At 36.3% G+C, this 14490-nt stretch overlaps 2 protein-coding genes across 3 annotated transcripts; one reads left to right on the forward strand and one right to left on the reverse strand.

Annotated features, from left to right (window-relative positions):
- Nucleotides 1-519: 519 nt before the first annotated feature.
- LOC113707723 (protein SRG1) lies at nucleotides 520-4448 on the forward strand. 2 transcript variants are annotated; one of them, XM_027230016.2, is made up of 5 exons: nucleotides 520-902; nucleotides 2486-2733; nucleotides 3144-3468; nucleotides 3877-4174; nucleotides 4298-4448. In XM_027230016.2, exons 1-4 carry the CDS (start codon nucleotides 645-647, stop codon nucleotides 4141-4143), a joined length of 1098 nt encoding a protein of 365 aa, XP_027085817.1. In that variant the 5' UTR covers nucleotides 520-644; the 3' UTR covers nucleotides 4144-4174; nucleotides 4298-4448. The 2 variants fall into 2 exon arrangements, with proteins under 2 accessions (XP_027085817.1, XP_027085816.1); XM_027230015.2 differs by having other exon boundaries at nucleotides 3877-4448.
- Nucleotides 4449-10818: 6370 nt separating this feature from the next.
- On the reverse strand, nucleotides 10819-11750 carry LOC140014038 (cysteine-rich repeat secretory protein 55-like). The gene has a single exon (XM_072064347.1). It carries the CDS (start codon nucleotides 11748-11750, stop codon nucleotides 10962-10964), a length of 789 nt encoding a protein of 262 aa, XP_071920448.1. The 3' UTR covers nucleotides 10819-10961.
- Nucleotides 11751-14490: the final 2740 nt, after the last annotated feature.

Genomic DNA, 14490 nt, shown 5'->3' on the forward strand with positions numbered 1-14490 from the left:
TCATGAGAAACAAAACTGGAGACTGTTGTAAATGTATTTCCTCTATTCCCTTTTACTTTGCTGCCTGCCCTGGAAAGGATGTCGAGAAATTGTCCTAACAATTTTTAACCTCATTCAATTGTTGCATTCCCTCCCAAAGATGTTTACAAAGATAAATTGATCCTTCTATCTTCACTCAAAATGCCTCACGAGCTTGGCTTTCTCTCAATAGATTTGGTCTCCTTTCTTCTTCACATAAACGTGTTCTAAATTTCTCCTCCCCCTTCAATGTTTGTATTTTTATCTCTCAATTATTTTTGGCAAATACCTGTAAAGATAGCAAGACTTATTTTGGTGTACAAAAGAATGAATCCATGCTTTCTCGACTTTTTCTTTTCATTTTATGCTGTTGATTCAAAATTTTGCATTTGCTATTTGAATTTTGAATCAATCCGTTTGTCTCAAACGGACACCGTTAAGATTTCAATACATTTTTTCACTTTTTTATTCTGTCCACTTAGTGAAATGATGTCATTTTTCTTCACTGCTGCTCCAATATAGGAAATAAGAGGACTGCTCAGGGACGGATCCTCTGATAACGTCTGGACCGCCCCAAATCCCAATCCCTTGCTCTCTAACGTCTGGACTCTGGCGTCGAACAGTCCATGGAGGAGTCACCTCTACAGTTCGTCAACTTTGGCAAATCCCTCATAGTTCCCAGTGTCCAGGAGCTTGCCAAACAGCCCATCTCAAAAATCCCACCTCGATACGTTCATCACGACGAAGAATCACCCATTGTTTCTCACGAAACTTCGCTTCCAGCAGTACCCGTCATCGATGTTGAGAGATTGCTGTCTGAAAATTCCATGGATTCTGAGTTGGAGAAGCTTCACTTAGCTTGCAAGGACTGGGGATTCTTCCAGGTTAGATTAATTTAGTTCTTCCTCCTCTTGCTGACTGTGTAATTGATATCCTGTCTTGAGCTGAGCTTGTGGGATGATTGATTCTATTGACATATCTCATGAATAAAATTTCTGCAATTTCGAATTTATGGAGTATATTGATGAGAAATATTTTTGCAGTCCAATAAGATTGAGGGAAGTTGACATTGGATACTGCTGTATTTGAATTCGGATGGTCGAGATTATATGCTGGATTATACGGTTATTAGAATACGATATTTGGATTTGGTAATCTTGATTGTTGATAGCAAATGTGCAGGGGATTTCTGTAAAGGCTAGAACTATCTAAACCTAACTGAGGAGTCTTGCTGCAGCTTGACTTCATTGCAGCTTAACATTCTATGTCTACAGAGCTTATGCTTAATCTTTCAAATTGTCTACTCTATTATGTTATGTGAATCTATATTTCGGGCAAAGGAAATGCATATGGAGAAAATGAGTGTTGACTCAATATTGTAAAACAACATACTTTTCGCAGTTCATGTAGATTGGATATACGCTGGAGGTGTTTCTGTCATGGCTGTGAACAATGTCCTGGTTCATTCTTTTATTTAAAAAGTTGTAATTTGTTTGAATTGGATTTGCTTTATGCATAACCTTATATCCAATTCTTACTTTGTAAGGCTTCTTGGCGTAGCTAGGTGTAACTTTTAGAGGTAATAAAATGTTCTGTGCACTTTCCTATCGCCATATTTAGTGCTTTCTTTACGCACTGTAAATGCTTTCCATAGGTTATAGGAAACTGGTGCTTTGAAGCTGCATCAGAGCAAGAGTATGTAGTATATTGGGAGCCCAAAAAGCTTTAACATGAGTTTCAAGTAAGATGCCTGATTTCCAATTTTATCAGCCAGTATATGGGCGCTTTGTTAGGTAAATTATCATTAGCCCTCTCACTTTTGAATTTGAGGAATTTGATGAGTGAAATTCCTCTTGGATGATTGGATTGTTTAGAAGTTGAAACTGCTTAGATGAGGAAAGTGGACTGGATTGTATCATGTCCTGCTTTCTTATGGCATGTAATATTCCGCCAAAATTGAGTCCTTACCCAACTGTTAGTGTCTATTAAAGAAGCAAGATTTTATCCGAGTTGAGCTGTTGTTATGTTATGGTGAGCTAATCAGGTCGGATATGCAGAAAACCTTGATGCTATAAGAGTCTGCACAAATAATCACTTATGACCAAGGTTTAACTGAGGTCACTTCAAGCCTCAAGTCAGATCTGAGATAAATGGATGAATAGTTCTGAAGGGAACATTGAATGTGTAGTCACCTGGAGTTAGGGGGTTTATATATAGGGAGATTAAGGACATATTTTGTACTGTGTTAATCAGGTCGGCCCAGCCTATTATCAATTGGGTAATAGCCAATACCCCTCCTGTTCCATCAGGGTCATCTATGTGGTTGTATCCTGAACACAGTGTAGCATCATTGGTCCAATTGACCATGCACCCAAACCTATCATTGGTCCTACTTTTGTTGATGAGCAGGTTTTATAAACTATTAATAGGTGAATTTTCTGACTCTGTTTCTTGTTTCCTGGAGTAGGTCGTAAACCATGGAGTTTCTACTTCATTGCTAGATTGCTTGAGGAATGAAATTACAGATTTCTTCAAACTTCCTTTTGAGGAAAAGAAGGCCTTATGGCAAGAGCCAGAGAATCACGAGGGCTTTGGGCAGCTCTTTGTTGTATCAGAGGAGCAGAAGCTTGACTGGTCAGACATGTTTTACATAACCACCCTCCCTGATAAACTTAGGAAAGTGGAATTATTCGAAAAGCTGCCCCTAAAACTCAGGTCCTCTCTCTCTCCCACTCCCTCCCCTCTCTTCTTTTCCTCCACCTCCTCTTATTCTTATGTAGTTTTTCTGCTGAAACTTTATAAGTCAGGTAATATATAGCCTAAAGTTATATGAATAGAATGGTATTGACCCTTTCGCTGTGCAATATAGGGACTGGTAATCTGGTAACATTACATGAGTTTGAGAGTTTAATTTTCTAGTTTCAATGCATGAATTTGCTTGTCAGTCACAGTGCAGCTGCTGTAATGAGCAAGGCCAAGGACTGTTAATAACAGTCAATATATGCTTGTTTAATGAAATGTTTCTCAAAGGAAATTGTGCGCCGCTTGGCTTTCTACAGATTTTTAATTTAAGAGAGATGATATCTTGTTAACAAGCAATTTTTAGCTTCTCTTAAAAATTGCAGAGATGCAATGGAAGCTTACTCTCTGGAAGTCAAAATCCTAGCCATGACACTATTAAGGGAAATGGCTAAGGTTCTGAAGATTGATGAGGAGGAACTGAAAGGCTTGTTTAGTGATGGTGTACAGTCTATGCGTATGAACTACTATCCTCCATGCCCAGAGCCAGAAATGGCAATTGGTTTCAATCCGCACTCAGATGCAGATGCTTTGACAATTCTATTTCAGCTGAATGGAACACCAGGCCTCCAGATACGGAAAGACGGAAGATGGCTACCAGTAATGCCACTTCCAGATGCATTAATAGTCAATGTTGGTGACATAATAGAGGTGAAGCTAATTAGCTTATGACATACTAAAATTAGAGACGCCACTTCCAGATGCATTAATAGTCAATGTTGGTGACATAATAGAGGTGAAGCTAATTAGCTTATGACATACTAAAATTAGAGACTATTGTGATTTTGGAACTTGCATACTCTTTGTCGCATAAATAGAAGGTTGGTGTCGTGTTAAATAGGATATCAGAGAATGGTCTGTGGACAAGGGTATATATCTTGATAGCCTTTCAATGAGAATACCATTTCAACTATTTCATCAATCTTTTTTCTTGGTGAGCATAGTGTAGACGTTATTTGAGAAACTTCTCGAACATGTAGCTTTTCCACAGGAACTGTAGTGCTTGTTCTTATTGGTGCTTGTGAAAATGCTATTCATATGTCTTCTTTGGCTGCACAGATCCTCAGCAATGGCTTGTATCGGAGTATTGAGCACAGAGCAACAGTGAATTCTGACAGAGAACGGCTATCTATTGCTACATTTTATAGCTCTAACCTAGACGCAGAAGTGGCCCCTGCTCGCAGCCTTATTGGACCACACAATCCAGCAGGTTTTCGTAGTATTCCAGTAGAAAAGTTCATCAGGGAATTCTTTGCAGCAAAGGTCCATGGTAAAGCACACTTGGAATTCATGAAGATACAAGCGGGAGAACATCAAAGTTGTTGAATTCATAGGCTGTCGGATGAATGCTCAACAGGTTAGGCGCCTATGATCAACCACATTTGGTTAGTTGAGTTCATAGGCTGTCAGATGAATGTTCAACAGGTTAGGCATGTATGATCAATGACATTTGGCTGAGATTTATTGTTCTTCCATCCAGCATAACATACAGATCGATCTAGAGAAGTTCAATGACCTGCTAGCCGGATAATTGCCTTATGGAGGAGGGCTGAGGATTCATGTATATTTCTTCTCTAGAAGTTTCTATTATCTATATTTTTATTGTATCTAAAATTCAAAAGTTATTATTATTATTTTTTTTTTGTTTTTTCTACTCCAAAAAAACATGGGAGGCTGCATGTTCCATTCCCTACGCAAAAAATGGTTTCAGTGACCAATAAATAGTTAAATACCTCATGTTTAGTTTCTATTTCTAGAAAGTGATTCTGACCGTCAACTTATTCCACAAAACATGCAAAGCCTCTGCATTGTTTGATCTCGTATCATTACATAAACCCCAAGACATGTGCTAGTTGAAAAAAAAAAAAAACAAATCAATCATCTGATTCTTTATTCAAGATGGTGCAGACTTGCAACAAAGTCCTTTTGCTTTGTCTTGTTGCACTTCTGTTAACTGCACCATCTTCATATGCTGAATCGATCTCAGGAGGTGCTATGAAGGGAGATGATCCTAGATGTAACCGGAAAGACCCACAAAATTGTGCACCGGCACGTTCAAAGAATCCTTACAGCAGAGGCTGCGATCCAACAGATCGTTGTCGACGAAGTGGACCTACGGCCGAAAACTAAATTACATTAATGTTTTCGGGGAAAAATACCAGTCTTCCACGCCTCATTGTACTTGGTATGCAATGAATCAATGAAGGAATAAAAATACACGAATAGATTATCGATTCATCTTACTTTTTCATAATTACTTGCAAGATTTCATTTATTTTTTTTTTCTTATAATTTTTTCACAGGAGGTTAGTGAACACTGATTAGCATACCAAAATTATATATGACTGGCTATGTGAATGCTCAAATTCACATTTGTCGTAGGCATATATTTAGACACTTGTTCAAATTAATTTTATTTTTACAAAAAAATTAAAAACAAGTACCCCTACACTCTTTAAACAAACCCTTTTTTACTGTAATATATGTCATAGGATTAGATTTGCACCTGACCATCGCAATGATACTTAGAATGCTACTTGTGTTTTACTTGGATAGATAGCCATAAAAAACATGGCTTCAAATTAATTGTAATTGTACCACAAACATTTGAGAGAAAAAAAAAAGACAAGAAAAGGACTAATCTTCAATAAAAGGACAGTGTATACATTAATGTAGTTGGATGTATGTCACGTATGCAAATTTGGATTTCAAATTCAATAAAATTAGTTGTGATGCAACCAAGCCTAGTATTAGTATATAGAAGATTGATTCAAAATAAAAAATTGATTTGAGTGCGTAGACCTGTGCTGTAAATATTTGGTTGTCACTTTTATTTTTAACTCATTATATTGTTGTTCAAGTTCTTTTCTGAGAAAGATAATAAGCAAGGAACAAGGCTTTCCAGGAGCGTGATCATGTATGTCTTTATGCATAATTGCTTCTATTCTTAGGCACAAGTACGAATAGTGGTTATTTATGTCCAATTAAATGCTAATGATGCCTTCTTGCTGTATCTACAACTCCACTCAAAGCTACTCTAAACCCTTTTAGTGAATGGGACTAGATATTTTATGCTAAAAAATATTAGTAAATGCAAAAATAAAAGTGAAATTAAGTTCAACCTCATTATTTGTAAACCAAAAAAAAAAAGGAAAAATCATTCAAAACATTCCTCACATGTTGTAAAATGACTTTTTTGTCCCTTACTTTTAAAAGTGTAATTTTATGTCATTTACAAATTCACATTAATCAAATTTGCTCCCTATCTAGGTATCTAACTAGTTTTTGGCCGAAATTCACCCTGTGCAATCATTTTTTAAGGAGAAATTGTCAAATCACATTTCATATAATCTGACCTATAGTCCCACATTTTACAACATGAATTTTTTCGTCTCTCACATTTTATTAAATGAATTTTTTTTTTATCCCTCATTGATCGATCATATTTACTAATATCTTTTTTTTAAAAAAAAATTCATGTATATATCTATTTGATTTTATTTGAATAGTACAAATAGCATGTAATGTATTTCTATTTGATTTCACCTACACCTACAGTTAGCTTGTTTAGGTGAAATTAAATATAGATATCTTACATGTTATTTATATTGTTCTGGTGAAATTAAATAGACACATATATATGAATTTTCAAATACAAGAAAAAACTGTTCGTACACATGATCAATGAGAGATGAAAATTTTCATTTAGTGAAATGTGAGAGAAAAAAATTCAATTAATGAAATGTGAGAGACCAAAAAATTTATTTTGTAAAATTGAGGAATTATAAATCAGATTATGTGAAATGTGATTTGACAATTTCTCCCTAAAATATGATCACATGTAAGGTACGCAGTGGATTCCAGCCAAAAACTAGTTGAAAATTCATTCACAAGTTTCTTGAATGATATTTTAAAATTTCTAGTTGATTCATTGTTCTTATGGAAAAACCATAGGATAAATCAAATTTAAAATTGGACGAAATGTATCTAGTTTGCACAAGATTATCATTAATTATGAAATTTGATGATCTACAGCATGAAATATGTTTCAACAGAATAGGAATTAAACGCATTAATCGGTGTGGAAAATGTAATCTTTTTTTATATGGTTGATAAGATGCATATGACATCACAAGAGGTAAAAGTCACCAATTAGCCGCATTGAGATAATTTACAATTGATAAGGTATTAATCTAGTGGTTCATGTCGAAGTCTCACGACCTAGAGGTCTGATTTTAAATATTCATTTCTTCTCTCCACTTGTTAAATTTTCGAAAAAATTTGGAATATAGCAAAAGAAAGAATGAAAATTCAAAAAGAGAGTGTATGTTTTACTAAATTTGTAAATAGGTAATTTGTCGCTCTTCGTTGGTGCCTTAAAAATAGAAGTTGTAAGCCAAATGAGATGCTGTTTGTCTCTCCGTCCTTGTCTCTCCTGCTTCTATATCTTTGCAAATTACTAATTGTATAACCAAGTCCCTAAATTTGGATTGAAAAAACCTGAATTCCTGCAACCCACAAATTCTCCACTTCTAAACCCCCAAATCTTTCACACCTAAATCTCTAATTGCCCACAAACAGACCCCCAAATTCCAACTAAATCCTTGCAATATCGAAAAATAGTAAGGCATCTAAACATGTAGAACCACAAGTAGAGTTCTACCAGCCACCAATATACATCTGCAATCATAACTTAACAGATGATACAAACGCGCAGACGTAATGCGTTGATTTTCTTCACTATATAATTGAGGTCATCGTCATTGTTGGTTTATTTTTTTTTTTAACGTAAATTTCGTCCAAAATATACTTATTATGAACAGGTGATAAAATGGTACAAGGAAGAGATTTAGTAGTTTCCTTAACAATATTAGAGAGAATGATGCTCAATATTTTGCTGTTATCGTACGTGAGCAATTGTTATGCTGTAAATTATCAAAGTGGTAATATTGAGAAATGCAATTGATGATGAAGAATAGTGGTTTAAGTGGTCGAATATCATTAACATTTTGTTGGCTAATATGGTAGCTGAGGCAGATAATGCGAAATCAGGAATTTATTCAATATGTGTACATAAACGTGGTGCTATACATATAGTAATACTATTTAAGTGCACACTTACCTATCTCGATGGTGATCAAGTGTAAAAATGTAAATGTCAAATCATTAAACGTAAAAGAATGAGTGTCAAGACCAACCAGATTTTCTAGTACATTATATCCACTTGGGAGTTAGGATCCCTTTCGCCTTGATATTGTGACACTCCAATTTTTAAATTTTGAGTAATTTGTTGGAAATATTTCAGGTTGCATATGTGATCACACGAATCAATAATGCTCTCAATCAAGCAACTCATACCTTCTTCCAGAATCATGGTTCTTTACGTGCAAGTGCCCGTGATTACATCCATGGACACTGAAGGATTCAGCAAGAAATTTCAAAGTGACAACTCTTTTTAACAAAGAAACAGTAATACAACCAAAAATATTGTGGATAATACTGCCGGTGTCAGCCTTGATACTATCAACCCTTCATTTGTAGCACAGTTGGAAGCAAGAGAGGAGGCAAAATCTGAAAAATCACTAAGAGCAGACAAGCTCAATTTCTCGGAGGATTTTTTTCTCTCGCCAGGCATATCTCACCGTTTCAGGTTGCCTTCATCTGGAAAGCTATGCGTGTGCCCTTGGAAATGTTTTACATATTTGGACCTAGATTTTGAGCTGAAAAGTCGAATTCCAAGAGGTTATTAACTGAAATGTGGATGGTTGAGCTCGAAATAGCTTTCTCGGATGTGGAAATATAACTTTTCCTTTTCTTTTTTTCCCCAAGATGTTATCTTGCTCTTTATTGTTATTAGGGCCAAATATCAAAAATCTCCCTGTGATTTAGCAAATGTTCATATTAACTCCTATAATTTGAAAACCTACATTTTACCTCCTTACGGCAAGAGCTTTAACAAATTGAGCTATTTGCGAATGTGTTCGAGTTCGGCTCGTTCGAGTTCGAAAAAACTCAATCGTTCAATAAACGAATCCAGTTCAAACACAATATTAGGATTGTTTAATAAACGAATCAAGTTCGAACACAATATTAGGCTCTTTTAATAATCGAGCCGAATAAGAACCTATTCGCGAACTATTCGAATAGTTTATGAATACATATATATATATAATTATAAAAATAAAAATAAAAGTAAATTCATTTAATATTATTAAATATATATTATATTTTACGAAAAAAGTAATTATACATAAATTAGCATTATTTATTTTTAAAAATCAATAAATACAATTAAACTTATTCTACATAATGTATCATTTATTAAAAATATAATTAAATCATCTTCAAAACCAAATTTGAGTTCAAGTTCGAACTCGAATTTGACTCATATAGTTTAATGAGCCGAACTGGAGTTTGAACTCGAATATTTATATAAATAAATGAATCAAATTCGAACAATATTTACAATTCATTAATATTCGAGCTAAACTCGAATACTGTTGGTATAATATACAAACAGAGTCTGAACACCAAACGCACCAAGTATTCGGTTCGATTGAATTCGTTAAAGGCACTACTCACGGCTTCATTTTGGCATTGCTTTGAAGGACAATTTGATTTCATTCAAAAAGTTTGACTATACCCATTTGACTATTAAATCTAACAGAAAAACTAATAATTTCACTTTAACTCAAACCATAAGGAGTTACCTCTAGTTTACGGGCGGAGACTATGGCCCTGTTGATTGGGCTTCGCGAGTGTGGTCAGAAGGGGTTTGGTAATGTGGGCATCCAGCTAGACTCCTTGGTCTTGGTGGGGATTCTGCGGAAGCAGTTTCAGTGTCCTTGGCATGTTCGGCGGGAGGTGGGGCAGATTTGGCAGTTGCTGGGTGAATCCCCGCGGATAATTCATTGTTACAGGGAGGCGAACAATGTTGCTGATATTCTATCTAATGTGGGAGTAGCTCACCCTGAGCATAAGGTTAGGGTTTATGACCACATCCGACTGATTCCACAGATGGCTCGTGGTGCAATCCAGCTAGATAAACTAGGAGTGCCTTCAATTAGGAAGTTCAGGATGTGATAGGGTTTGGGTTTGCGTAATTTCTGCTACTATTGTAAATTTTGGTTCGAATCAATAATATTGCTACATTTATTAAAAAAAAAGTGTATATCTTCAATACATCTAGTAGTTAATAACAATAATCACAAATTGAAGTTTTGCAAAAAAAAAAAAAAAAAAAAACCATAAGGAGTTAAATTATATGTTTTTAAACTATGGGGAGTTATTTTGAATATTCACTTAACCATGAGGTGCTTTTTTATATTTAACCCTTATTATTACATTTTACTCCTCCTTTGGTTTGTTGCTTTATCACATTACTCCCCTATGATTTAAAAATGATATATAACCCTATCATAATTTACATTAAAATATCATTGTTGTTCTTCTATTAAAACTAATGGTCAACCGTAAAAAGTTAAAATCAAACTAATAAATTGATAAATTCGTCCTTTAGCTACTTTTTTCTGTTTTCTTCTCTCTCTCTTTCTCTCTCTATGGGAAGAGAAGAGATGATTTTGAAAACCTATATTTTGGCTTACAAAATCTTAATTAATTTTTTCTAAATACAAAATAGATGGAAGGAAAATAAAAAAATAAATAAGAAACAAAAAAGATAGAAGGGAAATATAAAACAAATAAATAAGAAACAAAAATACCAAATCTTTTTTTGACTACAAATACCAAATCTTTAATGGCATTTTCTATTTCTCATTTATATATTTTCATTTCAATGTCTTTTTTTTTTGTTAGGAGGGAAAGAAGAAGTGATGAAAGGGTATTCCATGGCCAACCATAGCGAAATAAATAAAAACACATTCCCACCCTTTACCCGCATGTTGTGGCATAGCCTGCCACGACAAACTGAAACGTTTGTGGCAAACCATCAGTGAAGAATTTGCGTATGGGGAGGGAGGGATTCATCAGTTGCCCTGCCAATGGCATGACAGATTATTGAGTATATATATTGATCGTGGAAACGAGGTCACACAGGGATTTGTCGATGATGACAGTACAGAAACAACTGAGCATACAATTCAGTGTAGAGCTGACTCGCTCCATATAACAACCATCTAACTTATTTAAGGGTTGTGTACTGTAGACGAGTGGTAGTACTTTAGAGGCATATTGACTAAGGTCTCTTTTGGATCAAGAGGAAAGAAAAACGGATATAACTCATAACGGACGATGCAGCTACCGTGGAGAACTCGGCATCCTTTCTTGTTATTGCAGAAGATAGGGAAGTTCCCAATTGCTATGGCCAAGCACTGATCGCAAGAAAGCGGCGTGAGGTCCCTAGTGCATTGAGCCAGTTCATATAAAGTCAGAAAAGGTGACAACTGTTTCTTTCCTCTCCCAAGCCCTTTGTTTCCGGGCTTAACAGCCTCTGAACTGATCTTATCTGACAAACTTACCAGTTCTTTGTTGAAAGAATCAGGATCGGTTACATTCTCAACATTGTAGAAGATTATCCCAACTGATGTATCAACTTGTCCGAAGAATTTGTTGGTACCATATCTCATAAAACAGTAATCATACCAAATTCGAGCATCAGATTGACTTGGGCAAAGTTTGCGAATTTGTTTTGATGCATCTTCAACGCAGCTCGAGCAGTCTTCGCTGCTCACATCTCCTCTGCATTGTGCCAGGCCAAAGACTTGGTCTTCGGCTTTGCCGTAGGAGATGGTGCTGAAACCATTCTGGACAGTTCCTGACATCAATTCAGCCAATAAACTATCGATGTTTGCTGACAACTGGGTACTATTTATTTGAGAATTGTGATTGCAAAACTGACTCCAAAGCTCTGCGGATTCAGCTGTGCAGATGCAGAGTATTGTAAATAAGAGAAGAAGTCTATGAAAGGAAGCCATGATGATATGAACTGAATGTCAAGTGGGGTGTCCACTCTCCAGCAGGCTAGGGACCCTTTATATTGGGTTAAATATCTTGCTAACCAGTTCTTGGATTGAATTGATCGAGGATGATGAAGCTAGCAGACATTTTTGACTTGGGAGGAGCAAATTAGCAGTGCCATTCATGTCCCGGTAAAACCATAAAAGTTGACGAGTTATATTCTTCTAGAGAAAGAGAGATAGAGAGAGAGAATGTGTGTGTCTTCTGCAGGAAAGGTGGCAGTCTGCAGTATTTGGTGCAAGATCTTCAAAAGTTTTTGGAAACAAAAACCTTTCTTCAGAACACTCTACCTTGCCAAAACATTTTAGTCAATTAGACTGAATCAAATTATTAGCGTTTGTTGCCACTGATCCTTGACCAGTTGTATCATCTAGACGTTTGGATCCAGTAAAAGCTTGAGCTGGATGAATATTTTGTTTGTTTACTTCTCTCCCAAGAACAAATTAAGAAAAGGTTCTCTCCTAAGTAGAGGTGGCAAAATGGGCGGGACGGGCAGAATTTGTTTGGATTTGAAATGGAACCAAGTTATATGGGTTTAGAACCAACCTTACCCATATGTGTTTTGGGACTAACTTGGACGGGATCACTTTGGGATGAGTTTAGATTGATCCCGCTCAATACCCAAATCTATTTTCTATATTTTTTTTCCTTTAATTCATTTTTTATTTTTTAAATAACTTTAATTTTTTTATTTATTAAATTTCTTTTAGTCTTATTGTGAATTTATATTTCCATGAATTCATTTTACACTCTATGCAAAGTTCTTAGGACAACTACTCAGCTGCCTTGATACTCGATAACATAAAACATTTGATTAAAGTTATGCAATTGAATAGAAAATTACAAGATAAGATTGCAGCAAGAAGGGATCCTTCTCTTTGATCACCCAAAGCGAAATTGCATTCCTGGATGTAAGTTAAGCCTATGTGAGCGCTGCTTCAATTTCTTTGTACAATATTGGAACATTTAAAATACAAAGAAAATGACAAGAAAAATCTATTGAGATCTACCATGTAGAAATTTTGTCAGCCTCAACATTTCCGTTGTTTTATTTCATGATTCTAATCAGGGATTTCACTCTGGATACAACACAAAGTATTCAGTGGAAGTCATGTCAAAGTACTTGTTCATACACCATTAGTCCCATTCTCAATGAGTAGGATCCGGATTAAATTTTACAGATTCCCGCCAAATGAGCTCCTTGATATTCTCTTCAGTGAAGGATGGCTACTCAAAATAAAAAACGAAAGGTTTAGGACAAACAAGCTCCTCATTGATATCATGAAGAGGTGCCAAATATGGGTAGGGAGAAATTTAGGCCCAATGGGTACCCAAGTATTTCCCAACATTTCCTATCAATTAATGAGTACAATTGGGATATGTCCCATTTTAAACCCAATATCAAATTATAATACCCATTCCGCCCAAAGTCCCTTTGGGTATGGGTAGCCCATTGAGATTTGAGACAAATTGCCACCTCTACTCCTAAGTCCTGACAGCTAGGTGTGTAATTAAGAAAAAGAATTTCTTACAGCATTAATAGAAAAATCTTGCTTCAACTTGGGGAAAAGTTAGTAAAATATGCACATGCTATGGCAGGCCAAAATGTCCCTACCAAAGACCTTGAATTTGATCATTGGAAGATTATATCACACACTCACGCATTGCAACAGGAGGATGCATGGTGAGGGTGGTCATTTCGGCCAAGCTCCACCATGGAGGTTCCACCTCCCCGAACTCCACCTCGGCCTTTAGGCCGATCCGAGGTGAAATATTCTTGAGGTTCTAGTATTTGTCCCGTTCACCTCGGCTATCGTGGTGGCCACTATGAGGTGCCACTGTGGCTAATGGGACGGCTGAAATCAGGTCACAGACTGACACTTGCAGGGGAACAAGACGTCTGATAAAGCGTGTCTGATAGACCCATCAAGACAGACTGACACGTCAGTTTGTCAAGTCTTAGGAAGTTGAACCCAATCGTCATTCCTTCCCAATTATTTCCTATAAATACAGAAATCTCACTCAAAGACTAAGGAGATACACTGTAAGCACTATACTCTAAAAACTCTCTTACAACTTTCCTCTTAATCTAGACTAACTAGATCGTTGAAGGTAAACTAGGGGATTTTACCTCACGTCTGGTAATTTGAGTAGGTGACTTCCGTGAAACCGTACCCACTTCCGGAGAATTACTCCGTCGCCTAGGTACCTCCTGTTGAATCCGAAAATTACTTCTTTAATTGGCGCTATCTGTGGGAACTCGAAGACATCAAAGAATGAAACCCACACATTTTAGGGACAGGAAGGTTCTCACCATTAGGGCTGCGCCCAGTGCTACAGCCCAGCAAGAAAATGCTTCTGAAGAACAGGGGTCTTCTGAAACTCAACCCACTAACGGAGAAGCCATGTCCCAAATGGCTGAGTTCGTGGCTAAGAACCCTATCATCTTTGAGGAGTTGGAAAGATATCTCAAGAGATAAGGCAAGCAAAAGGCCGAATCCTCCAAGAGAAGATCAGAAGAATCCCCTGAGATCCCATCCAAGGAAGAATCTGATGGGAGACATTCCCTTAGAAATACCCCCGAAACGAGCTTTATCTAAGGCTACTTCTAGAATAGCCTCCATCTCCAAGGCTCTTTCATGAGGTTTGATAGGAAAACGAGTTGAGGAAGATCCTCGGCTCCTGAGGAGATTAGAA

Source organism: Coffea arabica, chromosome 9c (genome assembly GCF_036785885.1).
Source record: "Coffea arabica cultivar ET-39 chromosome 9c, Coffea Arabica ET-39 HiFi, whole genome shotgun sequence".
NCBI lineage: Eukaryota > Viridiplantae > Streptophyta > Magnoliopsida > Gentianales > Rubiaceae > Coffea > Coffea arabica.